General features: G+C 34.0%; 1 protein-coding gene across 8 annotated transcripts in view; it reads left to right on the top strand.

Moving 5' to 3' along the window:
• Window positions 1-27,903, top strand: part of obscnb (obscurin, cytoskeletal calmodulin and titin-interacting RhoGEF b) — a 571,330-nt gene that overhangs the window by 241,518 nt on the left and 301,909 nt on the right. For 7 of the 8 annotated variants that reach the window (XM_039753252.1, XM_039753258.1, XM_039753256.1 and 4 more), the window contains 6 exons: window positions 1,995-2,261; window positions 2,393-2,659; window positions 5,069-5,338; window positions 5,463-5,729; window positions 12,433-12,699; window positions 20,581-20,847. In XM_039753252.1, coding sequence (XP_039609186.1) covers window positions 1,995-2,261; window positions 2,393-2,659; window positions 5,069-5,338; window positions 5,463-5,729; window positions 12,433-12,699; window positions 20,581-20,847 — 1,605 coding nt within the window. The remainder of the gene's footprint in view (window positions 1-1,994; window positions 2,262-2,392; window positions 2,660-5,068; window positions 5,339-5,462; window positions 5,730-12,432; window positions 12,700-20,580; window positions 20,848-27,903) is intronic. The other variant, XM_039753255.1, reaches the window with a different exon arrangement.

Raw genomic sequence — 27,903 nt, forward strand, 5'->3', positions numbered from 1 at the left:
TATTAAAGAACTGCTACAGTTATTTTACTCCTTCTAAACCTTTCAACTTCTGTAATATTCTCCACTTTAACTATCTGCTGTTTGTCCTTCTATGAAGTTTACTTTTCTTTGTTTCCTTTCCAAACTTTGTGCTCCTCTTGTTACTTACTTAAAAGCTCCCCACTTGCACCATTTGTATTCCTTTGTATTAATGAACCCTTATGCTCTCACCTTTTTAACTGCTGTGTTAATTGCCCTTTAAACTGTTCAATCTAGAAAAACTTGCTTGTTGAATATCTGCTTCTAGTTTTTACTGTCTTGTCTGCTCCTACAGCTACTTGTGCCTAATCAGCACCTTAACAGTAGTCACATGCCTACATGCTGCTGAGCCCTTCTCTTTACCACTTTGAAATCAGCTTTACTTACAGAGATGCTAGTGTCAGCAACTGCTGCTTACTGTCCTTGCCTTGCTGATGCTAGTTTGAATACATATAAGAAGTACTACTAACAAGGAATCTTTTTAAATGCACCCCAAACACTCAGTTGCTTTGGCAAAAATCCCTTCTAAATGGAAATAAAACCTTTTAAAATTTTCCAATGATTCCGTAATAGCAACCAAAACACAAAGATTTTACAAGAAAAATGTACTTTTTTCTTAACTCTCACATCGCAGAACACACAAAAAATTCCAGCCGCTTCTCCATTTGCAAAAATGACATCAGTATGTCTAACTCTCCAATCAGTCAGTGCATCCTCCAATCCATCAGAATATTCAGTTGCAATGTCACAGTACAAACAAAAAGGATCCTGGTGGTGGCTGGGGCTTATATGGATTTTAGATTCTTCTTCTTCTGTCAGCTGCTTCTGTTAGGGGTTGCCACAGCGGATCATCTTCTTCCATATCTTTCTATAAAAATATATTTATTGTTTGGATAAATTAAAAATGCAGCTTAATATCACTTGTAATTGGTATGCATCAAACTTTAAATTTATATTGTGCTTTGTTATATTCACAATAATATGCAAATGCCTTTGAAGTATAATTTTAAATATTGCAAATATAACACCTTTCTTAAATTTCATAAGCTATTGCCAGCTTCAAGCTTAAGAGTTGTTTATTCAATAAAAACAAATATTTCTTTTTTAAAGTGTTTTCAGGATTTAATTTCAGATGCATGCTGCTGTGTCAATCAAGGATAATGTTGGTTTCTCCAAAAATGAGGCAAAACACTTATCTGTAGCACAGTTCAAAAAATGCTTGGCAACTCTGGAGCTATTTTTGTTTGAAGTTATGCTTTTATTTGCATCCAACTTCAAACCAAATTATTTGATTTTCTGAAAGGTTTATAACTCTAAAACAGGAATTAACACTGACTCTTAACATCATCTAAGCTTTTGATCTTGTTATTCTATTAATAACAATAGAAAATATTTATTTTGCCCAATTTAGCTAAAATGAACTCAATCTTTCTTTCTTATCCAGTATCAATATTATTCTCCCTATATAATAGTAAACTGTGCTTTAATAGGTATGGATTTATGGTAATCGAGTAATAACACAATTCAATTCATCAACCTACACATGTGATTATAATCAAATCTGGATTCAACACAGAATTTGTGAATCCAGCTTAAGGTTTTAGTAGGACCATCTTTTACATGCAAAAATACTCATATTTACAAACATGTTATGAATGATATCTATTGTTTTTCTTCCCCATCTGTTTAAAGATGTGCTTATTAGTTAGCTGTTGATTTCATTGGGCCATGTGATGGACCAATGCCCTGACCAGGTCTGTTTCCTGTGTTGAGCTCAGTGCTGTCTGGGGTCTCTCCCGTAGTCACTCTGAATTTGATTAAGTGAGTTTTGAGAATGTTATATTACTTTTTAATGACTAACATGAATTAATAGTAAATAAAAAAAGCTGCATTTAATATGTATGGTCCTGAAACATATTTTAGAGCCTTTGTAGGTGAGGTAATTTTTTTCCATTGCTTTTCTAAAATTTCTTCAGCACGCAAGATTGAGATAACAAAGCACCTTAAAGATGTAGATGTTGAGGAGGAAGGCAATGCCTTTTTCTCTTGTGAAGTTTCCCATGAGGATGAAGATGTACAGTGGTACCTGAACGACACACTCCTTTGCGTCAATGAAGTAAATGAGATAAAAAAAGATGGAAAATTCCACAGCATAACTCTAAAACGCCTTACAGTCGAGGATGCTGGAACTGTAAAAATAAAAGTTGGAGAAGTCATAGAGAGTGTTTCACTGAAAATTAAAGGTAAATATGACATTGTGTTGTAAAATGGCTTAATAGTTTTATCACGGTAATTCTAATACAACTGGATTCAGATAAGGGTAAGAATCTATTCAGGTCTTTGTTAATTTATCAATAATAATTATTAATTCCAGAAAAACTGGCAGTCTTCCTCAAGTCACTCGATGATATTATGGGAGAAGAGAGGGGAATGGTTACATTTGAATGTGAAGTCTCCAAACCAAAAGTCAAGCCTCTCTGGAAAAAAGATAATATATCTTTGGACTCCAGTGATAAGTATGAGCTGCTTCAATCAGGAAAGACGCTGGGACTAATTGTACATAATCTTTGTAAAGACGATGCTGGATTATACACCTGCGACATTGGCACTGACATAACCAAATCAAAACTTTCAGTTCAAGGTGGGTATACAGTTCATGACTGATACTTCTTGCCAAACTATAAATTTTAAAAATCTGATTCAAAAGGGCAAAACAGCAGTTGAGTTTATAATTATTTCCATGTGATAATCTCATGTTTCTCCCATATTTCAAATATATACTTATTAGGTTATTTGACATCTCTAAAATGGCTATAAATCTATTAGTGTAGAAAATAATGCACTAGCACCTGTTTCAGATTTGATGATATCATGGGGGGAAGACAGAGGAATGTTTATACTTGCTTTGCACCCAGTGCTGTGGTATTTATCTTAAAGTGGATTACAATAATAATAAAGTAAGTCTTAAAATTGTTAAAATATAACAACGCATGCTGTTTTCTTTAATTGGTAAAATTATTCATATAGTACAAATAATTAAGCAGTTTGTAGGGAGGCTGTTTCACCACAGTGGGCTCCAGAACTAAGACACCAAATGTCAATGTTAGTAGGATATACAAACTGTTAAAAGTTTAGGTATGGGAAATTGTGAGGAAATCTTTAGAGGATAAAAATGTCTTTGGTCTACATAGTGCATATTTTATATTATATTTTGAATGACTTATTCCTGCCACTCAAACAAATTGCCTTATTTTGCAAAATTATTTTGTTATTTTGCAACAATTGTAGCATTATTTTGCTAAACAACTGAAATATTTCACAATAATTTTTGCATTATTTCAAAAAAATGTGTGTCACTGCACACATACATGCTTCAGTCATCTTGAGACAGCTAATATGGGAGAGTTTAAATGCATGTATAGCATGCAGTCAAATGATAAGAACTGAACAAAACGTTATAGTCATATACTCTGCATTTAATCCTACATGTGTTGAAGGGAAAACTTCCAGTTAAGGATCAAAATTAGCCAGTGGTTATTGAAGCCCACACTGGGTGTAAGGCAAGAAGCAGATGCGGTGGATGGCATGCTGGTTCTTTGAGGGTTTAGCCACATCCAAGCAGAAAACAGTGTGCTGTTTCAGTCTAGTGACAGAAACCTATAATTATCCATTTACTTTATTCCAGTAATTTGCTACAGATATTTTGAAGTAGTGTGATCTTGGTTGTGCAGCAGCTAGTGTTTTTATCTCAAATCTTTGTGTGCTCAGATTTGCAAAGGAAAAAGGTGATGTATGTTATTTATTTCACAGCAAATAATCCATCATTTTTTGTTAATTGAGAAGTATTACTGACACATTTCAAGGATTTATGTTAAAACGGGTAACCCTCAGCAGTTAAGCATACTCAATCTACAAATGCAGGTAGATTATGCAATCCACATGCAGACCCTGGTCCTGTGAGGCAGAAATACTAGCTTCGTACTACCACTCTGCCTATGTTAAAACATCTATATTAAACTTACTAAGCTTTAATTTGATTAAAATGAAATGTATACCTATAACTTTTGTATAGCTGTTTTCATTTTTATTGCATGCTGCGTGGGGGCCTAATATCTCCCATAATATTGATGTTTGCATCAAAGACTTGCACAAGAGAGATGAAGGTGAAGCCAGGTTTCTGAGAAAATTAGTTTATTTTTTGAAAACAGAAATAAACTTAAGCACTTAACCAAATAGGTTAAACACACATCAATCAAGCAGTGACACTGATAGTCATCCTATATTAACTCCCTTCTTCAGATTAAAAGAGCAGATAGCCTTCTTCATCAAGTAGATTCATTCTGGAGGAGATGCTATAGAAAGTGAGCAAATGGCCAGGTCAGTGGCCAGTTTTAAACTGTCCCTGCATTAACCATTGTGCGACAGACATGTTACGCAGTGAGCCTGCAAACCTGCAGTTGAGCTGGCATTGGACAACCAGTTCTTGCCTGTTTTAAGAGTTTCAGTGAACAGTGCAGCTGGGGGGTTGTTGAGTGGCTGTTGGAGGGTGCTGGGGTGTGACAATAGCTGTCACTAGACAACCAAATCATAAGCAGCATGTACAATGTTATACTTGGCAACAGGCAATGTCTTTATGAAATAACAAAATACATTTGTGAAATAGCACAGTGATTTAATTTACAAAATAATTTACAAAATAACTAAATCTTTTTTGAGTAGCAGTTATAAGGTTCCATGAAATTTAGTAAAACTTTGATTGGTAAATGAATTAATTGATGCTCTTTCCAGTGTTGGCTTGTGCTCAGTGCTGCTGGAATAGACTTGTCATTTAACCTAACATGCATATTTTTGGAATGTGTGTGAAAAACAAGAGTACCCCTTGGCCTTGAGGAAAAAAGAAATTGCACAGGCATAGCAAGAATTTGAAAACAGTATAAACTATGCGTGTGATTTCTGCTGCCAACTGGCAAGCTGGTAATATAAAAATATTTTGATTTTTGATGTCTCATAATTAAATAATTTTCATAAAAATGTCCACATGTAATTGCAGATTTAAACATTGGAATCACGAAGCGGCTAAAATCAGCGGAAGTCAAGGAAGGAGAAAGCTGCACTTTTGAATGTATTCTGTCCCATGAAAGTATTGATGAGTGCTGTTGGAGCCTGAATGCTCAGACTGTAGTGTCCGGTGACAGGTTTGAAATATCAAATAAAGGTCGAAAATATGTTCTAAAAATTAAGGAAGTAAATGCAGCTGATGCCGGAGATGTGATCTTCACAGCTCGGAACCTCAAATCTAAGGCTACTCTGTTTGTGAAAGGTGACTTTTAGGAAATCATTCTAGCTGTGTTAATTTAACAATAAAGCTTTGTCTGTCACCCGATAAAATATTATTTTACTGTAGTTGCTCTTTATTGACTGTTGCTTTTTTTTTTTTTAAACAGAGAAACCAGCCACAATTACTGAAAACCTGGAAAACTGTATCATAACAGCAGGACAAGACATTATACTGATTTGTAAAACATCAAAATCAGAGGCCAGTGTCAAGTGGTATAAAGATGGAAAAGTCATTAGAAAAAGTCAAAAGTATGATATTATCCAAGATGGGTGCACTAATAAACTTGCTGTGCGTAATACCACCACAAAGGATACTGGGGAGTATACCTGTGAAACAGAGATAGCTAAGTCTTCAGCAAAAGTTGAGGTCAAAGGTAAGGAAAATACATTATTAAAGGGATATACTGTAAATATTTTTGATCAACTTAAAGAAAGCAAAAGTTTAAAAATGGATAAATGTTTATATTAGTTTTTGTGAGTCACCAGTGCTGTTTGTTGCAGAATTAAAATCACTATTCCCTTTTTACTATTGAAGATCTAAAGAGAATAATCGTTGTTCATTTGATTTGTAGCCTCCATCCATCCATCCATTTTCCAACCCGCTGAATCCGAACACATGACAAATTACATTTAATTATTTATATTACTATAACCCAGCAACTATAAGCGTGTTGTGATAAGGGGAGCATTGAGTTTCTGAATGCTTATATTTTATATTGAAATGACCTGTTTAGTTACAAGATTTCGTTACGTGGACATCACTAAAAAAGAAAAGATAATTTATTCTAAGTAAAAAAAACAATCTTGCACTGTATTTCTGTTAATGGAGAATTGTAATGATTATATTTAGGTCTTGAAAGTCTAGGGCAGATCAGAAATAAACTTGTTTCTTGCAGTAAATTTAGATTTATTTCAAATTCCTTTCTGGGATAAACTCAATTTATTTAATCTGTATGAATTCAAAATGCACTCCGTTTTGAAAGAGCTTTGTGCTGACTTTTAATGAACAATGCGATACACACTTTCATTCTTTTCCCAGTGCTGGGTCATAATGCATGCTGGTAGAGTACTGCAGAATGGAATCAAAAATAATATATTCCTCTACATAATTAATAACATTGGATGTATTCTGGTCAGCAGTCTGAGAATGCAGGCTAGCATATCCTAAAACAGGGTCTAGAGACCAAAGTTATTATAGTTATGACTTTATATATTAGTTTTTATTTCTATATTTTTTCTGACCTTACTTGGAAAATCAGTTTAGTTTTAGTTTTCCTTCATCATGTATTTTTAGTTTTCATTTAGTTTTTATTTAACAAAGCCATTTCTATTTTATTTGTATATCTGTTAGTTTCAGTATTAGTAATTATGGTATAGTTACAGAGCTACTATAGAGTTTAGTTTTGTGTCACAATCAGATAGAATTGTACACTTGATGGGTTTGGATATAATGTGAGCTTAATGTTACCAGAAGCTTAATAAACTACATGGTTTACTATCAGGTTTTGTTTTTGACTGATAAAAACAAGCATAATCAAAACTAGATACTGAATATGAATAATTTTATACAATTTTATGATTTTTAAAAATTTTCTATGCCATTTATGCTGAATAAATTTGCTCTGACTGTTGGCACTTTTCATCTTTTACTTTTCTTGCTCAGAATGGGCCAATTTGCAATTAAATATAGGGGAATTTTAAGGTTTGAGGGTTTTGTACCCTAAATGTCTACAACGCACAACATATCCTACTCCAAAACAATGTGCTTACAAATAATGCCTTCAATATTGCATTCAAAAATCTCCCATACTTGGATTTGTTATTCTTTACCAGTCATATTGATCTCTGGTTCCATCTCAGCCACATAAAATTTATAGACAGAATTTTGCCACCAGCAGGCCTGAAAAGATCAGAAAATGGATTTTTACTGTGCCCTGACAAATTTCATCATGAAAAGCATGGGGGCTTATAAACAACATGGCTCTTAGGCTTAAATCAGTGTGTAGACCCAATGTAGCTGTATTGAGGGAAACAAAGAAAAACAAGCCTGTAGTGTCAAGGTTAGGGGCAGTTAGATTTAAATAGCCCATGCATAAGAAAAGTAAGCCCATAATGAGCAGAGTATGAGCAGTTAATAGGAGTATGGATGGCCATAAAATAACAGAAGCAAAAACTGATATGAGGAACAATATATACATTTTCTAAATCTGCTGATCCAGAGCAGGATTACATGAATTATGCAGCCTACCCCAGCAGGTTTGGATGCCAGGCAGGAAAAATTCCTGGTACGCAATATCTATGATATGGCTGATGTTAAGAAAAAAAAAACTTCTTTTTGAGAGCGAGAAATTCTTCCACCAGATTATTTTCACAATATCAGGTATTTTGAGCTATGAATGTAAAACTAAAAAAAGACAAATGAATAAATAAAGAATAAATACAAAAACACATTAGTAGGTTTAGTTTTTCACCAGTTGTTAGACTATCTTCACATATCAACCCGTAGTTCAATACAGCCATAGTCAACACAAGAATTTTACAAGGCTTGTATCACTTCATTGTTAATTATTGGTCAGCAACATTATGCTGATCTTGTATTTTGACCTTGTCAGTCTCTCGATCAGTGCCATTTTATTTTCAAAAAGGATTTTCCTTGTGCGAAGTAGTAGGTGAATTAAATTGAAATGTTACTCATTTTTGATTTTTTGTCCATACAGTGAAGGTTTTATTGACCAGCACATTCTGACTTCAGGTGTTTGAATTACAACTTGATATACAACTACTGCAAAGAAAGGCAGCACAGTAAATCACTTTTTATTTCACATGCTTTATTTCCCCAAGTTCATCTTGATCTATTACCATCAATGCTATGTGAACATCTGCTGCTCACTGAATATGTGGGCGGCTCGTAGTGGATTACTTTCTGTTTTTTTCAGTTAGAAGTTACAACAGGTAAAGACTAACGGCAAGAATATTCATTCAAAAATGAAAGCTAAAAATATTAGTAAATTATTTTATTTCAGTTCGTCTTTCCAGCTGCTTTAATAGTTTTGTTTAGTTTTAGTTTTTCATTTCGGTTTTCTTAATTATTTTATTTCAGTTTACAAATTGTTTTTTAATAATAGTTTCAGTTTTGATTTTAGGTTTCGTCAACTATAATAACCTTGAGTCACACATATATGAAAACTGGATGTAGAACTTAATTAGTCAGTTAATGTATTGCAGCCCAAGGGACATAATAGTGTGAAGTTTGGCTGAGATAATGTTGACTTGTCTGCCTGTTTGCTGAGAAGTGACAAGTTGCCAATATAAACTGATGAAAAAAACAAAAAAGTTCTTCAATACCAATGTGCAGCATTGGCCATCTTTAAAAGAAATTAAAATATAGTCTGTAGATAATATTCATTATTTTTGGGGTGTAATTTGTTTGTCGTGTCAATACACATTAAAAAAATACCTTGTTATATTAATTATTATGCTTGCGAATTATCATTTAGCTAGTTTGCCTGCTTTTCCCTTCTTTATCAAGAGTGTCATCATTTCACAGTTTCTCTGAAAATGTATAAGCACGAGTCAGAGTTTCTGTAAATATACACATGTACCACTCATCAAGTTTTCTTTTATAGATTTCAAAGTGGGAGGTTAATTGTGCAAATTTCTAGCCTCTTTTTTTGCATATACAAGCTTTACAAATAAGGCACCAGGTCCCCTGTATTTATCAAAAAGGTTAAACTTTCCTTCAAAAACTAACTGCACTCATTTCTCTTGGCTGAAAAGCTGCTGGTACTCTCTTTGAAGATGCTCACACACACACTCTCTGTGCAATCTGTTTTCTAAAACCTAAAAACTAATAAGTTGCTCTCTCTTTGAGGAGCTGAGAACTGACAATATCTGAAACCAGAGACCCACTCTGCTAAGCCAAGCCCTATGCCAGTGGGCAGCCAAGACTGAAAAGCAGCTCTTACTTCAAGAATTTCAGCGTCTAAACACTTTTGCCTGAGTTATAAGTGTCTTTCTTGTCTGTCTTGTGTCCTGTCTTATTTGTCAATATATTTGCATTTATATTTCTATAATCCTTTTATCAGTAATTTTTATTTTTCTTAAAATGAGTGTGCTTTAGATACCTTGATACAAGTTTAATGGCCTGCTACAGAAAAAATAAGGAAAATAAAGTAGGAGTCTTGCCAAATGTTTTAGTTAATAACCAGCATTCCTGAAGGTAAAAAAGATAATTAATTAACCAAGTTAAAGTTTCATTTTTTCAATATACTGTATTTATTGATGCCCCTGGAGGAAAAGTAAAATTCTCTTAATTTTTCCTACAACACTGAAAGCAAAACAGAAACAAATATTCATACATTGCCAATTTTTATTCAATGGACAAAGTACTAAATCATATTGTACATAAATATTCAGTGTAATTAATGACAACAATCATGACTGCTCCAAAACAGTGAGATGTGCTGGTTCACATACACTTTAAACTGCATTACAAAAAAAAAATCAATGGTATACCTTAAAAGGAACTAAGTTTCAAGGGGTAACATGATTTACAGGTGCAAATAACAGCAGAAATATGCCTAGAAGACTACAGTGTCAAAGGGTCTGCCTCGACAACATGGAAACAAGCTAGCACCACCAGGCACAAACAAAATTTCGTATGCTCCATAAAGAAAAGTTTTTTTTAATAAGAAATTGCATCCAGCATATCATGGACAATTGAAAAATTTAAATAATGATAACTAAGTTGAGTTTCTTATAAACATTTTAACAATATGTTAAATAACTGAGGTGAGTTTATTACTTAACTTTTGTACAACAGATCCACCTGCCCTTAATGAAAAATACCACCGCAAATAATAAACATAAAAATAAACATTCTGAATTTGTTGACTTCTGTGTGAGACTATAAACTATGAAAAACAAATGTTAACTCGAAGGAAAAAAATGTATATACACCTTTTAAAAAATATATATTTAATAAATCACACTCTTTCAGTCTGACTGCAGAGTTGCATGCCTTATGGGTTTACAGAATCATAACTGATGGAAAATAATTCTGATGACAATGTGACATTTAATGTTGTAATAATGAGACCCCAAAAAGGTTTGGAGTAGCCACCCTGTATTCTTGAATAATATGAAATAAACGAGAGAGAAGGGTTGGATTAGAAAATACTAATCTGTTCCTTACTTCACAAACTCATCAATGACACAGTCAACAACATAACATTTATATATTATTAACACTATGGCTAGGCTAAACCTTATTGTTAAATAAGGGGAAATTGATACATTTTTTCATTCCAGTACACCAAGAAAGAAATAATTTTTTGCAAGTTGGCAAAATTGCTTGGTCAGTGTGAGTTATGAATTAGAGCTGCAATTTAAAAGCAATTTTGTTTGATTACTACCTTGACTAACCAATAAATCAGAGGGTTTAAAAATAAAAAGTTTGTGAAGTAAGGCAACATTCATCAGGGAAGATTTAATTCGTTATGTAATATTTTGTTTTTTTGTATATCCTTTACATATGTTCTTTCATGTAGTGATACATAATTCTTCATGATAAGCAGATACAGTATAGTTTACTGTTACATTAAGGGTGTTTGTTGTCATTAACAAAAACACGGAAAGCAGGTTTTCTGAAATTAAAACCTTTACTACTTCGAAGTGTGAATAGAGTTTTTTTCACCCTTGCTTTACATATTTACTATTAACAGAAGTGAACACAGCTAATTATTTACCCTCCTACTGCTAAGCTCCTACCAGACCCACCATTTCTCCTGCATGTGCTGCTGAGATACAAATACACCCTTTACTCACAATGTGCCCTAGTTCCAGGGCAGCTGGTAAAAACTGAAACTGCTGTATTTTAATTAAGTTTTGCACACAAGCAATATACAACACCACACTCTCAGCACACTGTACGCACTGTGTGTCTTATGCTAAATAAAATATTAAGTAGTGGTTCCATTAGTTTGAAGAATGGAATACATTTCATTAGGTATTTGTAATGTAACATATTTCACCATCTTCCAATGACGTGTAAAATACGTGCATACTGCTAGTACTTGCATTACAAAATGCAATTAAAATGATACTGTATTATAACACAGCAAGTTCAATGAAAAGTTTTCTTAACCTCAGATCTTCTTATATAATACGCTACCATGGCTCTTCGTTTGTCTTTCCAAGATTTTAAATCACTTGTCGCTCGAAAACCGTTTTACTTGTTGACTTGAAATTTGGTACACATATACACATACACATGACGTCTACTATCCGCTTTCGGGATGATGATTTTCATTACTCTTTTTATTTTATTGTAGAATCAACTCTCGGCAGCGCGCTACAGGGCGGCTGTGCAGCGCATGCGTATGGGCGCCATTCTCATTCCCTACCACCTTCGCTAATCATTTTTGAGGCAGATTGAAGACTTAAGTGAAAAATTAAAGAAAACGTACTAAGTAATTGCAATACAAAAACTAACATAATCAGGTTTAACACGTCAAGATGCCGACAAAAGAAGAGAAGCAGCGGGTTGCTAGGGTGGAGAAAAGAAGAGCTGCTCAGGAAGCAGCAAGCGCCTCAACCTCTGAGTTAACGAATGGTAAATGTACTTAGAAAGAGGATGAAAACTAGGAATGCTCAAGTCAAGTGTATTCACTACACGTTATTGTGCGGTACGCCATTACTGGTATTTTGTAATTAAAGATATAACTAATAAAATAACAAACTTCAATTTAGGAGTCATAACTTTGTGATTCTTTTATTAGCTTTAAAAATGTTGCAATCTTTTAGTGGAAATTAGAAAACCTGTTTCTGTTCACATACTGTATTCAAGAGTACATTTCCCCATAAAATATCCTGAAAGTAGCATGGAAAATTACTTCCTGAAAAGAGTGGAAACCCTGTCTAGTTGCCTGTGTTCACTTCTGAATTAAGCATATTAAGAAAATTAATCTGTTGATGTCAGCAAAGTTTCAGCAATTGGTTTTGTAATACATGTGAGAGCACCATTGTATTGATTTACACGCACAACCAGTGCTTACTCTCATATATCTACCTCTGCAGAGAATCTCAATAGGTTTACAATGGAGCTCTGTGACTTGACAGCAGAAGAAAATGATTCAGTAACACTTAAATGTGAGACAGCAGAACCTGTGTCACAAGTCGTCTGGAGGAAGGGTATGTCTGAAATAAAAGATGGCATTAAATACAAGATGAAGCAAGAAGGCACACTCTCTATTCTGTTAATCAATCAAGTGGAAAAGAGTGATAGTGGCATTTACTCCTGTGACATTGGAGCGGTTCAGACACAAGCAAAGTTAACAGTTCATGGTAAGCCTTATGGTTCAGTATATAATGCTAACTTTACACATTGCAAAGCTCTGTATTTGAAAAGCCGTCAGTTCTTATTAGTAGTCACTTTTTATTCAAATGTATGTATACATAACTTCCATTTACATCATTTTAAAAACTTTGTCATCATTCACCTGTCCTTACTTTTGCCTATCTGTCTCAATTTTCTTATATACAGTTAGCTTCTCCAATGTTCTTCTTGTTTGCTTCCTCCTGTCTCTTCATCCCTTTCATGGTAACAATAAAAGTAACAATGGCCTTAATACACAGCATATTTCTTCTGATACTGCATTTGTCTCTATAACATGGAACTTGTAAAAAGTTGATTCCCTAAGTATTTATTTTAATTATTTAGGTAATATGGTAAGCTATTATAAATTAGTTGTATTCACACAATCATTTCAAATGTGCCAGATTTTTGGATCGTGCACTTGACAATTCTTTAATCTTATTTCACTGATAACCTGTCGGAAATTAAAAGGAAACCCACTACTACTCTTAACTGCATCTTCTGTATATTCAACCATCATTAGGTTTATATAATGCTACTTAAATAACTACTAACAGCTAAACAGCTGTAGCTTAAAGGGATTTAAGAATATGTAGTATGTTTTCATTAGCAGATTATAAAGTGTTCTTAAATAAAACTGATATTGTTAACACAAGGTAAACATCATTTGTAAACATGATGCTATACCTCCTTGTGACTAATCCAGTAATGAAGGCTATTTTAAAAAGGAACATGCACCTTTTCACCTAAAAGCTACATATTAAGTCCAATATATATGCAGATGTACTGTATTTGTATTGTACCTTAGAAAGTTCTTATCATTGAAGACTTGGAGGATGTGGAAATCTTTGAAGGAGCGTCAGCCACTTTTATGTGCAAAATCTCTCCTGCGAACTACACCAATGTACAGTGTACATAACATTAAAATAACAGGAATACGTTTACCGTTCATTTACATATTTTAGCGTATAAAATATTTGTGGTTTCTTATAGATTGTACACACAGGAAATAACCAGATAATATCATTTTGCTGATAATCTTCATTGCCAAGCTTTTCTTAATAACTTAAAATGACCTTAGTTATATGCATTCCTTTGTGCAGGGAGGTCCAGATCTAATTATTCAGATACAGATTGTCTGGATGACTTTGATTTATGCGGGGACGATTCCGTTTTGGTGCAAAGATGCTTCTTCATGTTGTCATTTTGGACACTTCTCGATGGTGCGGGTTTTTTCGGGTGATTTTCTATGTAATAAACTTAATAAGTTATAGTGTAATGAAAATTGCATAATTAGATCTGGACCACCCTATATTGTAGTTCCTCATCAGACTTACACATTAAATTATTATAAGTATTTGCTGTTCATTAATTTCTGCTATAATTAATTTATTATGTTTGTCATTTAATGTATTTTTACATAACTTGGAATTACATTTTTAATGTTAATGTATCACACAGAAGCCAGAAGGAGTGTTTTTCTGTTTAATTTTCTTTACAATATTTTGCCTGGCACTTCGAGAGTATTAATGTTGCATTGTCTTTTAGCAACCATGGGTGTATTAAAACACTTCTTCAAGGACTTCCCCATCAGATGAGAAAATGTTTAATTTATCCTGTGATTTTACATCAGAAATTGAATCTCTGTAATTTTATACATCCTAAATATATTCATAGAGTAGTATGGGATGTATTTTTCTAAATTAAAGCATCATTATTTTGTTTAATTCAATTTCCACCATCTCTTCAAAACTCCAGAGCCACCTTAAAGAGCACATTCAACATGTGTTCAAATGGCAGCATTGGCTGAAATGATTGGTAAACCCTGATCCACCTGTACCACTTAATACCCATTCTTTAAAAAAGACAGCTGAAGTAATCGGGGATTTCATCACTGATAAGACCTTGATTTACTTTGTGCTGTAGAACAGAATATTACCAACGTAATAGGTATTGATTTAGAATTTTCTGATCACAAGGCCATTTTACTTGATTTTCATTCTTCTCACATTTTGGGTAAATTGAAATGCACTATTTCTTTAAGAACTATTAAGTCAATAAATTCACACATTGTTTTGGTTAAGACCTCTTGCTCACTAGTGATAGGGTACGGGCTGCTCGTCTCCTTCAATTTCTGATCTAATTACAAATTATAATACCCTATTATCTTTCAACCTGGATACAAAATCATGTACTGTTAATTTTCCTAATTCCTCTCATTGGTATAGTCATAAGAAAGTTCAAGAATATCAACTGGAGCATCCAACTTAAAAAGAACAAACCTTGAGGTACATTGGTAGGCATTTAGAGGCACTGATCTCTGCAAGAACATCCTATATTTCAGAAATAAATGAACTTACATAAACTTAATAAACCTAAATTTGATAACTCTTCAGCTTTATCCTGTCAAGAACTTTGTTTAAAATGTTTGTACTTTTGTACAAATTTAAATCTGCATGCTTTGTTAATGTTATGAACTTAGGAAGTAAATTTGTTTTCTTCTGATAATAAGCTTGCTTCTAGTATTTGTGCTAATTCCTACTAGCTAAAGTAACATTTTAGCATGATGAATAATAGTTGCAAGCCAATTTTATCTCCTAGGAATCCTATGCCTGTATCTCTGATAAAAAATGTCTCTGTGTACTTACTTGTCATTATAAATATATACCTTTCTCTGTAATATATACATTCCCATCTAATTAAAGGACTACTGTAGTTTGACCTGTTTCATAGAAAGCTGGCCTTAACCCTGAATGTTTATCTAATTTTAAACCAATTTCTTACCCTTCATTTTTATTCAGTGTTCTGAATTGTTGCACACACACATACATTGTAATAATCCATTTGAACTACCCCAATCTGGTTTTTGCAATGGTCACAGCATCAAGATGGCCCTGATTAAAGTGGCTTATGATCTGCTGATGGCTGATTACTTTTGGGCTGTGAGCATACTTGTTTTGTTACAATTCAGTGCAGCCCCTTGACACAGCTAGTCAAGCTATTACTTGAATACTTGAAGTCACTTTTAAGTATTGGTTACAGTGTTCCAGGCATTTTTAAATTTTTGTATTGAACAGAAAGCAGTTTGTTCTGTGTTGTCATAAATCTCCTATAGCACCCATTACCCAGATTGAGTCACATGGATCAGTTTAGTGGCCTCTTCTGTTTAACATCTGTGTGTTTCATCTTTTCCATATTGGTTGCGCCTGTGGCCCGGACTATCATTGTTGCTCTGATTATACTTAGTTCTTTGTATAAACTGTCATACTTTCACTAAAAATACCAAAAACTATCATACTTGTTCTTGTGGTTTAGAATGGGGTCTATGGGGCATTGATCCATTGGTGCATATATGGAAAAAAAGACCTACTAATCATCCACTTTGAAGCAGCAAAGGTTTCAGTTTTGCAAAAGATGCTTTTCACATTTTTGAGAAATGTTTATATTACAACAAAAGGAATAAATTATTATCACTGTGCTATTTATCCTGAGTTAAGGGCACATTTCTGTTTAGTTTTCTTTTTACAGACAGTGGTGGTGTGGATGTTTTCATGTAAATAAGAAAGTAAACTGACAGAAACCACCCATATGTGTTTAGCACAGTGAAAAATTGAGTTGTATAGTTTCCATCCATCCATCCTCTTCCGCTTATCCGAGGTCGGGTTGTGGGGGCAGCAGCTTAGAGGCCTTAGGGACCTCTCTGCTCAGAGTTTTATAGTTTTGAGAATGGAAATGTAATTTACCAGCAAACTAAATACAATATAAATGACTACAGTAAATTTTAACTAAGGATGCATGATTATAATGCAGCTTTATGGATTTGGTATCCTGGTTTTGAATCTCGTGCCTGGTCATTGTTTGTGTGGAGTTCTCCTGGAGTGAATGTGGGATTTCTTTTCACATTCCCAAACACATGCAGGTTAGGTGAGTTGGCAATTCCAAATTAGGGTTACTATTAGAGTGGGAGTGTGGATGGATATATGTGCGAGTTGGTATAAAATGACAACCTATTTGTCTAAATAATGAAAAAAATCTTGCCCTATGCCTGTGCTTGGCAAACCAAATAGACTGTATATGTGAAACATGTGAAAGGTAGGATCCTTAAGCGTATAGGCTCATGCTCAACACATATCACTTAATATACTGTTTCATGCAATGGAAGATCATAAAATAAAGTTAAAATAGAAAATAAACAGAAATAAAAAGAATAAATAACATTTTCTTTTATATTTTTACTAATACCAAGGAAATTTTAATTTATTTTAATGTGATCCTTAGATTTAACTGTAAAAATGTGTGATAAAAACCTGTGTTTCTTGGTCAAATGGTTAATAAAAATACATTATGTTAATGGTTTTTAAACTGATTTTCAGGGTTTAATGGAGGTCCTTATTTTCCTTATGGGGCATCAAGCTCTGCGGTGGGCTGGCGCCCTGCTCGGGGTTTGTTTCCTGCCTTGTGCCCTGTGTTGGCTGGGATTGGCTCCAGCAGACCCCCGTGACCTTGTAGTTAGGATATAGTGGGTTGGATAATGGATGGATGGATGGATGGCATCAAGCTACAACTCCTAATGGTTTATGGTGTCCCTACATCTCTGTGTCTTTTGTCTGCGCTAAGTGCCAGGGGTCACGTATTTTTGGAAATGCAACTAAGCTATTTCTTATGTAAAAGTTGGGATTTACAGAACACACACTTGGAGTGAACATTGGCTTAACACTATGTCAAATTATGACCATACATAAGTCCCACAGACTTTTTGGTCTTGGTATTTTAGTGGCACCAGGTGGCAAGACAATGGATTAAATAGAAAATCTTGATTCAATAACACATCAGTCATATTCCGGTTATAACTAATTATATCACAATTAACTGACATGTTCTTGTAATACAGCTGTCTTGCTGTCTTCAATGTTGGTAATAAAACCTAATGCATAAATTTAATTTTAATTTTGTTAGTGTGCAGAGTATCTATTTTGTCAATACAAAGACTGTGCTTTGTATTGTGTGACATAATTGGCAATGGCAGCATAACCAAGAAGCCATCCATGACACAAAGAATGACCCTGAAGTCTGATCCTCAAATGACTGATAAAATGAAACCATCCTGGGTTCAGCTAGGTCGCATCGCAACATTAGTTTGAGCAGCACATCATTTGTATATTAATTGAATGAATATGCTTTCAGTTTACAAAAACAGCTTTATTCTGTGATGGTGCCTTTATCACAACATTTGCATTTTTTGAATACATTAGAAAAATCAGCCATTGATGCAAAATGCCAGCTTGCTCACCATGACCAAATATTGTATGTATCTACTGTAGGTAGCATCATAATTATTCCATCCTATGGCATGACATGGCTCAAGGATGACTGCTCCAGTTGGTTCAGCCATTTCACGCTGAAAGTGCCCATTGCCAAATACCCCATGGTTTTTAAAACCTGTAAGGAAACAGGTTATATAATGATCTCTGTAATGTAGGTTCTAATTCAGCACATAGCTCCAAAAGAATGGCTGTAGGAAGTATAAGTCGGTTTATAAGTGAGACATCATCTTGAGCCAAAAAATCATCCAGATCCCTGAAAACTTTCTCCTTGTGTAGCCTGCCATTGGCAATATCTTCCAAAAGAGCTAACCTTGCAATTACAGTGCATTTCTGTCTAATTTCTTACTATGTATGTATGTATGTATGTATGTATGTATGTATGTATGTATGTATGTATGTGTATGTGTGTGTGTCTGTCTGTCTGTCTGTCTGTCTGTCTGTCTGTCTATCTATCTATCTATCTATCTATCTATCTATAACACACAAACAACTTTATTTGTCCCAAAGAAGAAATCTGGCTTTGTACACAAGTTCAATAAGAAAGTAATTAAATAAATACATAAATATAGAAAACAAATACACCAAAGAAATAAATATTGTCCATTACCCAGAACATCATAGGCTTATCCAACTGCATACCTCTGAGTTTATCCTTTAACAGGACTGACTGGATGGTATTGACATAATTGGAGAAATAAAAAAACATAAACCTCACTGTGCTCCCAGCTTTACCCAGATGGGAATAAGCCTTGTTGAGGAGATAGATAATTGGATCTTCCACTCCAATATTTGTCAGATAATGAGCAAGGGTCAGAAATATAAAGCACCATGTCTTCTGCTCAAAGAGACAAAAATGTATTCAAGTTCTTCATTTACAATGCCATATATTTATGATTATAGATGGTGACAAGTTTGATAGTAGTTGCAAATAAAATAAATAATAAAGGATGTCCCATTTGGTTAAATGTAAAATGAAAGAGAAAATCAGAATTTATTGTATAAACATGTAAACAGTTTGGCATATAAACCATGCATATACACTGATGACATCAATGGCTTTATTGTTATCTAATGTTAGAAAGTCTTCAAGTAACTTGGTTGTGCTATATATTACATTGAATACACATGGAGGATTTGATAGAAACTGTCTTCCTTTATTAAATCCTGTTGATTTTCTGACATTATATAAGAAAGCACCTTCTTTTTTTTATTCGCAGGATTTTTGGCAACCCTGTTGACATAGATATTTAATAGGGAAATTTAATTGTAGACCATACAGTATATTCTTAAAAGGTTTTTATAATTATTGGAAAAACTGAAAAGTTATGCTTAATGTAGTGACTCTTTTGTTCTTTGGTTTTGGTGGTTATTGTTTGCATTAACAGATCTAATTAAGATAGGGCTGGGCGATATGGCTCATAATTCATATTTTGATATTTTTGGACCTAATGTCAATATATGATATTCATAGATATTTTATCCAATTTTACTCAAAAAGATGTTGTACAGTTATATTGTCCTTATTTGGATCTAACTGCGCAGTAATAACTTCACATGATTCACTTTATAATAGCATAAGCATAAACAAAATATGCAATACACATTAACGCAAGAAAGCCAATTTTTTGAATGTACTTAGGTAATGAAGGAGTAGGTGCTTCAGCCATGTTAAAAAAAAAACAAAAAACTTGAAAAGAGCATATTGAAACATTTTTATTTTTAAGCTATGTTTTGTAAACAAATAAACCATGGCAAGAACAAACATTCAAGCGACAAATTATATGCAAGAAATACAAGTGTATCAACTGCTTCTGGCATAAGATGGCAGGATGCATTCATGCGCTTGCTGTGCACCAGTTCAGACTAAAACAGGTTCTGCTAAAATCAATGAATGATTAAACTATTAAATCACCTGTCTGTTTAATCACAAGTGATGGGTGACAGATCTTGCAGCTTATGATCAACATAATATAACATTGACATAGAATGTCAATGTTCCACTTGAACAATGAATGGCTGAGACCCATGTGAAGAAATTTGGTGATCAGCCTGGTGGGGATAAGTGTATTAAATGACAAGCTGTAATGAATAAAGAAAAAATTTACATATATTCCCTTTGGCCTGAGATGTGTCAGAACAATATGCAGGACCTAATGGAATCCTGTGTTGATCCGTTTTTGATATGCATAGAGATAATTCATCCAATCACATCTGTACTTTGATATTATCTGATTTTACCATCAGTAAGCTTGGCAGCCTCAGGTACTGTTAAGCTATATAACTAACAGTTACATATACTAATTAAATCTCAACCAACTTGGAAGTTTGGTTTTGAAAAAGTGAAAACATTGCATGTTCATGTTTAAGACGCATGTTTCAAAAATGAGTTTTGGCAGGTTTAATTGAAAGGTAAATAATGCTTTAAGTTGGTAACAAACAAAAAGAAAGGATTATAACTATAATTATATGTAATGTTATTTTTCTTATCAGCACTTTGTCTCTAAAAACCAGCTTCTGTCATTTTAGAAAGTATACCAGCCATTACAAAAGGTTTGAAAGACACTGAAGTAATGGAAGGGGAGGATGTTGTACTTTTATGTGAGACATCCAAAGCTGATACTCCTGTCACGTGGTTTAAAGATGGAATTCTACTGAAGAGTTCCTCAAAGCACAAAATTAGTTGCTTGGGCTTGAATGCCAAGTTAACAATCTGCAAGACAGAAGAAGGAGACAGTGGGATTTATGAATGTGAAACTGGAACAGCAAAAAGCAGGGCCAAGGTTGCTGTCAATGGTAAGTAAGACATATTCATGGTGTCCATTCTTTACTTGTTATTAGCAGTTAAAAAACTACATTTTAGTATTATTCTCATGCTCAACAATAAGTCATTAATTTACTTTCATTTTGCAGTATATTAAAGGTTGTGGCTGCACGGTGGCCCAGTGGGTAGTGCTGCTGCCTCGCAGTAAGGAGACTCGGGTTCGCTTCCCGTGTCCTCCCTGTGTGGATTTTGCATGTTCTCCCCGTTTCTGCGGTGGGCTGGCGCCCTGCCCAGGGTTTGTTTCCTTCCTTGTGCCCTGTGTTGGCTAAGATTGGCTCCAGCAAACTTTGCTCTATAATTTAACACTATTAAATTATCCTTTACCAGTGTCATTAAAAAGATGCTTTTTCTGTTCCATGCTATCAATCAGCTAACATTTATACTTGCTTTATAAATGTTCTCCTAGTCACAACCTTTAATCCATTCATTATCCATCCATCCATTATCCAACCTGCTATATCCTAACTACAGGGTCACAGAGGTCTGCTGGAGCCAATCCCAGCCAACACAGGGCACAAGGCAGGAAACAAACCCCAGGCAGGGCGCCAGCCCACCGCAGGGTGTGCATACACACACACATGGGACAATTTAGAATCGCCAATGCACCTAATCTGCATGTTTTTGGACTGTGGGAGGAAACCAGAGTACCCGGAGGAAACCCACGCAGACACAGGGAGAACATTAAAACTCATGTAGGGAGGAACCGGGTCTCCTAACTACCCACTGTGCCACCCATAGTGCTGTATATGTAATGTAAATATTATCTTTAAATAGATCAATAACTCTGTACTTTTCCTTCTTTTTTTAAGTTATATATATATTCAACATGAACAAAATCATTGGTTTCCCAGTTAACAAACTAAAGTGAAACATAATTAATGAAAAAATTAGTAAAACTAAATAAAAATGAAAAAAAAAAAAAAGTCTGAAGGCTAAAACTAAATGAAAATGAGAAAACAGCAAAAACAAAACTATTTTTTGTAATTTTAATTTTGATTTTCATCACTCTAGTTTTTGTGCATAATGCACATGCAAGTATTTAGTTGCAAGTACCTCATAATATTAGTTAAAGTTAATGTCATATTACATGAGTCATGAACTAGTTTAAGCGAGTTGCTAGGTATGTCATACTACACAACTGTTGGTCAAGGGAGTGTGCCATGAATGCCCACAATTTGCTAAGGTTATGTAAATGAAGTCTTCAAATGAAAATCTCTGAAAAAGTCATGTAATGTGACATAGGCTTTAGAGAAGAACAACAATTTGTGCACATTTGCAAGTACTTCTCACTGAAGCCATTGGAATGTGCCATCAGCTACTGTATTCTGTGGATTTCATTAGTCATTTTCAGCTATCAGTCACTTTTCCTTTCCAGACCCGAGAGCAAATACAAAAACCTCATCACTTACCAGTGACTTTTTCTGTGGCTTTCATTGACCATAATTTACTATTAGTTACATTGGCTCAAGTAGTTGTCTGCAAATTGCATTTATCATGTAACTTCAAAGTAATGGTGCTTAAAACATGCCAGCTTTTCTTTTTGGGGAAAACAATACATTAAAGTAGTTTGAAAATTTGAGCTATGGAAGGTTTGTGAAGTTCAAAATTCAGTCAGAACTTAGACTGAAACAGGGAAAAAAAATTGTTGTTATCTGTATACACATACACAGTGTGTCGATCAAAGCACAGTAGCTGGCTATGGATGTTTACTCATGCCATTCTGGAAAAACAAAACAAAAAAAAGTCACTACTTTATTTTACAAAGATACTGCTTGCCTGACAGGGTTATCATTCCAGTGATAAATTAAGTAAATATTTAGTACACAATCCATTTTATCAACCAAACCGACATTACACATACTGTATACAGTACATTTAATTTTAATCAAATTTTGTTACTGTGGTGTGTGGAAGTAACCCCCAAGGAAGACAGGAATAGTTCAATCAATCAGCTTTTATTCAGTCACAGATGAGTACATGGATTCTATGTTGCAAGTTAGAAGAGCAAATTTCACTTTTTTGTCAGCTTTTTTATATTAATTTTCCTCCCTCCCCCTTACTTATAAAACAGCATCTAAACATTTCATTTTATATTGTGCAAATCGGACAACAGTTTCCAATAGTTCTTTATTCCTACATGTGTTGTTAAATTATATCAACCCAGTTTAGGACCAGAGCTACTTAGGTTTTTCATGTTTCTTATTACGTGAAGGATCTGAGATGTTTCTAAACAGAGTATTTAACGAAATAACATGGTTTTAGAAACGTATTGGATACGTGGAAACATGTAAGTCTATATGTCTCTTATTACTTTTATTAGCACAGTTGAAGTACTGACTTTAACAGTATTTCAAACAATAGCAGGTAATAGTTCACTGAAGATAATATACTTTTAAAGTTTGAAAATAGTTAAATTACATATAGTCAGTCTCAGCAAATATTAAAAATAAATATCAAATAAGAGTTTATATGTGCAGTGATTGTACCTGTTGCAGGGGGAATGAGAAATTAAATCTTTTTGAAATTAAATAACCATTTGCATATAACTTATTTTAAATTAAAGTAACAAATGACATCAGAGCACACTTGTTGTTTGATTCTTGAATTTTTGATTATGTAGGAAGCCTTGAACTGTCACATGATCATGAGGTACAACATAAGCGATGCATAATATGACTGCTATAGACATTTTTCATGAGTAAAACAAAATAATGTGACAAAAATACCTAATAAAAATTAAAAAGGAATAAAGAAACTAAATACAAACTAATGCAAGAAGATTGTGAAAAACTAAAAATACAAACTAAAAAATACAATAAAAAACTAAATAAGATCTAAAATTAAAAAATATCTTATAACTATAAAAACAGTTAGCCAAGAACCAAAAGTAAAATTCTAATTAAAAACAAATATTCTAAAAGATGGTAACCAATCTAAACATGTTTTAATTAATTCAATCATATAATTCTGTGGATTTATTTTTTTCTTATTCTTAAATTATACATGTATTGCCACTACTACAGTATATTGCTAAACTGCTACTCCTGCTAATGGTGACACCAGAAAGATGAGAGTCTTGGAATTCAGGAATGCAAGGGTTTAATCATCTTCTAGCACATTCTTATGTTATTAGGTGGCTGTTTGGCCTAGGTCACCTGAACTTTGACTTTGTTTGGATTTGACTGTGTCTGCCATGTCCAAAGAGGTGTATTTGTCCAGGAATGCAGGTGACTTGAGTATTTATTTTCCTTTGTTGTTAACTGGATGCATCTGATTTATAATATTAAGAGACTTGTAATGAAGTTTAAATTGCTTATTTTTGCTTTGTATTAATCCCAACTTATGCCTTCTTATATGCAAATGGTTTAATTATTGCTGCCTTTACATTGTAACCAGAAACATGTGTAAACATTTTGAACCTGTTCTTAATGAAGATTGCTTTCCAAAAATATGCTGAATTGCAATGAGTTAAATTCTGTTGAATTAATTTGAATTTCTAGTATTGTTTGGCTGGTTTGCAAAACTATGAGTGTTCTACAGACCATAACTTTTATTGTTGTATATTTCCAAATCGTAAGATGTTGAGTTGCGTTTTATTACAAGATGGCAACCAATTCTGTATGTTACAGTTAATCACTGCAGTACAGAAATGGCTATTTATGACTTGAAATAGTTATTTACAAATGATGCTGCGTCAATGGATTTGTGAAGTTTTGCATGTGCAATTGCGTCCACTGTGAAATGTGTAGTTTTAATTTCAATTTCAGAAACATGCATAAATTTCCTGTAGACCACAGTTCTAACAGAACAGTTTAACTTCCCCATTACCTGTCATCTTTAACTGCACTTTATTCAGTGGAAAGCTACATGCATTTCTTTCTGGAACTACTTTACTAATTATAACCCAAAAATAAAATATCACTGACATTTTTTTTTAAATGTGTTTATTCAGGATTCTTCTAAAATGGCAAGTATGTTTTAATCTATTATAAGCAAAAATACTTAATTATCATTCAGTTTAAAATATTGTTAGAAAATACGGAATTAAATAAGGAATTAAAGTTTGGGTGCAGAGTTGCTATAGTTTGGTAAATGGAGACCTTTGCATTTACCAAGTATCATACACAGCCAAAACTCATTGTAAACCAAATTAATCCAGCGCTCTAGAGACTTATATCAGATTTTTACATTTTGTGTGCACATTTCAGCCAATTACTTGAAAATTCATTGTAATACAAATCTGGAAGCTGACATCAGTGGTTTTTTTTTTAAGACCCATTGTTGGGAATAGCCAATCATGCAACAGTTGTTTAATTTCAGGATGAGGCAAAAGTCTTACAGCCATGATACGTGTGTCAGAAAACAACAATTTTCCCCTTTATATAACCAGCTGGAGTTTAAAACAAGAAAAGTTATGACAATTTTCTGTTAGAAAGAGAAGTAAAGCTTTAGTGTCTTTTTTGCAATCCTTTTTTTAATTCAGAACAAAGCAATAGATCATCTACATACTAAATAAGAACACTACAATATCACCTTTGAAAGGGACTTGACACATTTAAAATAAGAAAAGTGAAGTAGTAATTAAAATCAGAAGTCAAAAGACAATGGAAAAGAAGAGAAAATGTGAGGTCAGTAAACAGAAAACTGGTTTACTCCAGATGGAATGGAGGAAAGGAGGGTTGCGGGATGTGGCACAATAAGCGACCTGGGAGCGAAGTGTAACCTTCACCTCCAGCAAGTCCTGCACATAATGATGAGAATTAACAAACTTGATAACATATAATATAGGGGAATTTACCAGAGAGCATAACAGGTGGACTTGGGAATTCAACCACAGATGAAAAATCAACAGTCTCCGAAATTCCCTGACTTGAAATGTACTTTGGAGCACACCTAGCCCTAAAGGAGAGTCTTGTTTTATTTTTTGGCTTGCCCTTTACCTAATTTAACATGCATAACCCATTGCCCACATACCTGGATTCTTCCACTATATCTAAGTAACTCTTTACCCCAGGAGATATGCAAAACTACACTGGAGCAGGCTTGTCATATACCTGGAGAGTGGAGCAAATCTGGAAAGGGCAAAGTCTCATTTGGTAGGATGTAAAAAGTGTCCAACATAGTGCAGTGGTTGGAAAAGGAGATCAGGTCCACAGCTAAGATAATCGCTGACAAACATAAAAGAATATTAAGGCAGGATCACTGGATAAGGAGGGACAAGGAATAAAGCATGTTGTGAATGGGAGGGACATCTGAGACAGGGACAGTTTACTTAGGGTTGCCAGATTAGAAAATCAGAAATATCTCTCTCTGTATTACTATATACATAAATTTATATATACTGGTCTCCCCAGAATTGGAATTCACTACCACCTAAGCTTAGATATATTGAATCATTTTCATTTTTCAAATCTAAACTTAAAACTCATTTGTTTAAGACTGCTTTTTCTCTTTGATTACAATTGCTCTGTCTGATTTTAACTTTTGTATTTTATTTTTGTTTATAATCTGTGTTTTGTGTATTGTTCGGTGTCCTTGAGTGTTTAGAAAGGTGCCTACAAATAAATAAAATGTATTATTATTATTATTATTATTAAATGTATACATGCCCCCTACACACCAATATATTATATAAAAGTAGAGACATAAGTTAAAAACATAAAGCAAGGATTAAATAAGTTATGAGGAAAACAAAAGTAAAATCATTTGAAAATTACAAATAATTCTGTAAAAGTGAAATCATTTGAAAATATTTATTTAATACAGACAACAGAAAAATATTGTTATTATTTAATACAGGCAGTTAGAAAAAAAGTGGGCCGTGGCAAGTAGTAACAACACAATCTGTTGACACTGCATGTTGCAATGCTGATACAGAACTGCACAGCAGTGCAGCTAGAGAGCAAAAAGTTAACTGTCACTGTCCTCAGCCAATCATAGCAACTGAACAAGTTGCAAACCGGCAGCAAACACTAGTTTCCTTGTTACATTTGGGTTATTTTCATCATGAGAATCTGAGAAAAGAAAGTATAATTACTTATAAAGGTACAACTAAGTACCGTAAGAAGGTAGTAAAAATATATTTTTATTACGAAATTTGAAAATGAACTAAATACGGGACATTTGAGAGTCCCTGAAAGGTCAGTATGAGTCAGGGGACAAAATTATCAAATATAGGGCATGTCCCGTATATAAGGGACGTCTGGCCACCCTAAATCTATTTGAAGACATCAACAATAATCATAAACGACACAATTCGTTCCACTGGCAACAGTTAATTTTCCTTGTATACTGTAGCGGTCCCAAAGCGGGACTAGTCCAGACGCCTGTGATGAGTTCAAAGTTCACGTATCTCCCCCAAAAGCCTTGTAAAGCCTCCTCCACAAACTCAGTCATGGCTGTCATCTCGCTCTTGAACAGCAACGAGTCACCACAGGAACATCGCACATGTTTACCACTGATCTTGGCTGTCAGGCCAGTCCACATATTTCCACTTAATAACTTTCAGTGTTAACATATCACCTTAGTATGTATAATTCCTTCACCACACTCCTACTAACTGTCAGGCACTGGCCATTGTTTTGGTTTACATTCTTTCACATTATTCTGTAAACTTCTATCCTTTCTTTATTATACTGATGACGAACAGTCCTTCACTTTCTGTCCGGTCCAATACTTGAACCGCAATGATATATTCCATTATGATCACTAATGGGACAAACTTCAGCAGATTAAAATGTAAGTTTATTCTCCTTCTCAGACTCCAACTACCTATTCCATCCTCTGTAAATTTTCTTTTTTAAAACATATGCGTTGGCCAACCACGATGCATGCACTTGCTCTTTCACACCACCCAGGTTTATTTTAAACTTCTATCCTGGTCTTTTCTAACCGTCTATATGATCCCGATCATGTCTAATTGGGGCCCACACCTATTTTAAATACCTCCAAATATCAAATTTAGCTTGATGTTATTATTCCTAGGTACCTATATTAATTCCGGAAGGCATTTTTCAAAGTCACACACT

Source organism: Polypterus senegalus, chromosome 5, assembly GCF_016835505.1.
Source record: "Polypterus senegalus isolate Bchr_013 chromosome 5, ASM1683550v1, whole genome shotgun sequence".
NCBI classification, from domain to species: Eukaryota; Metazoa; Chordata; class Cladistia; order Polypteriformes; family Polypteridae; genus Polypterus; species Polypterus senegalus.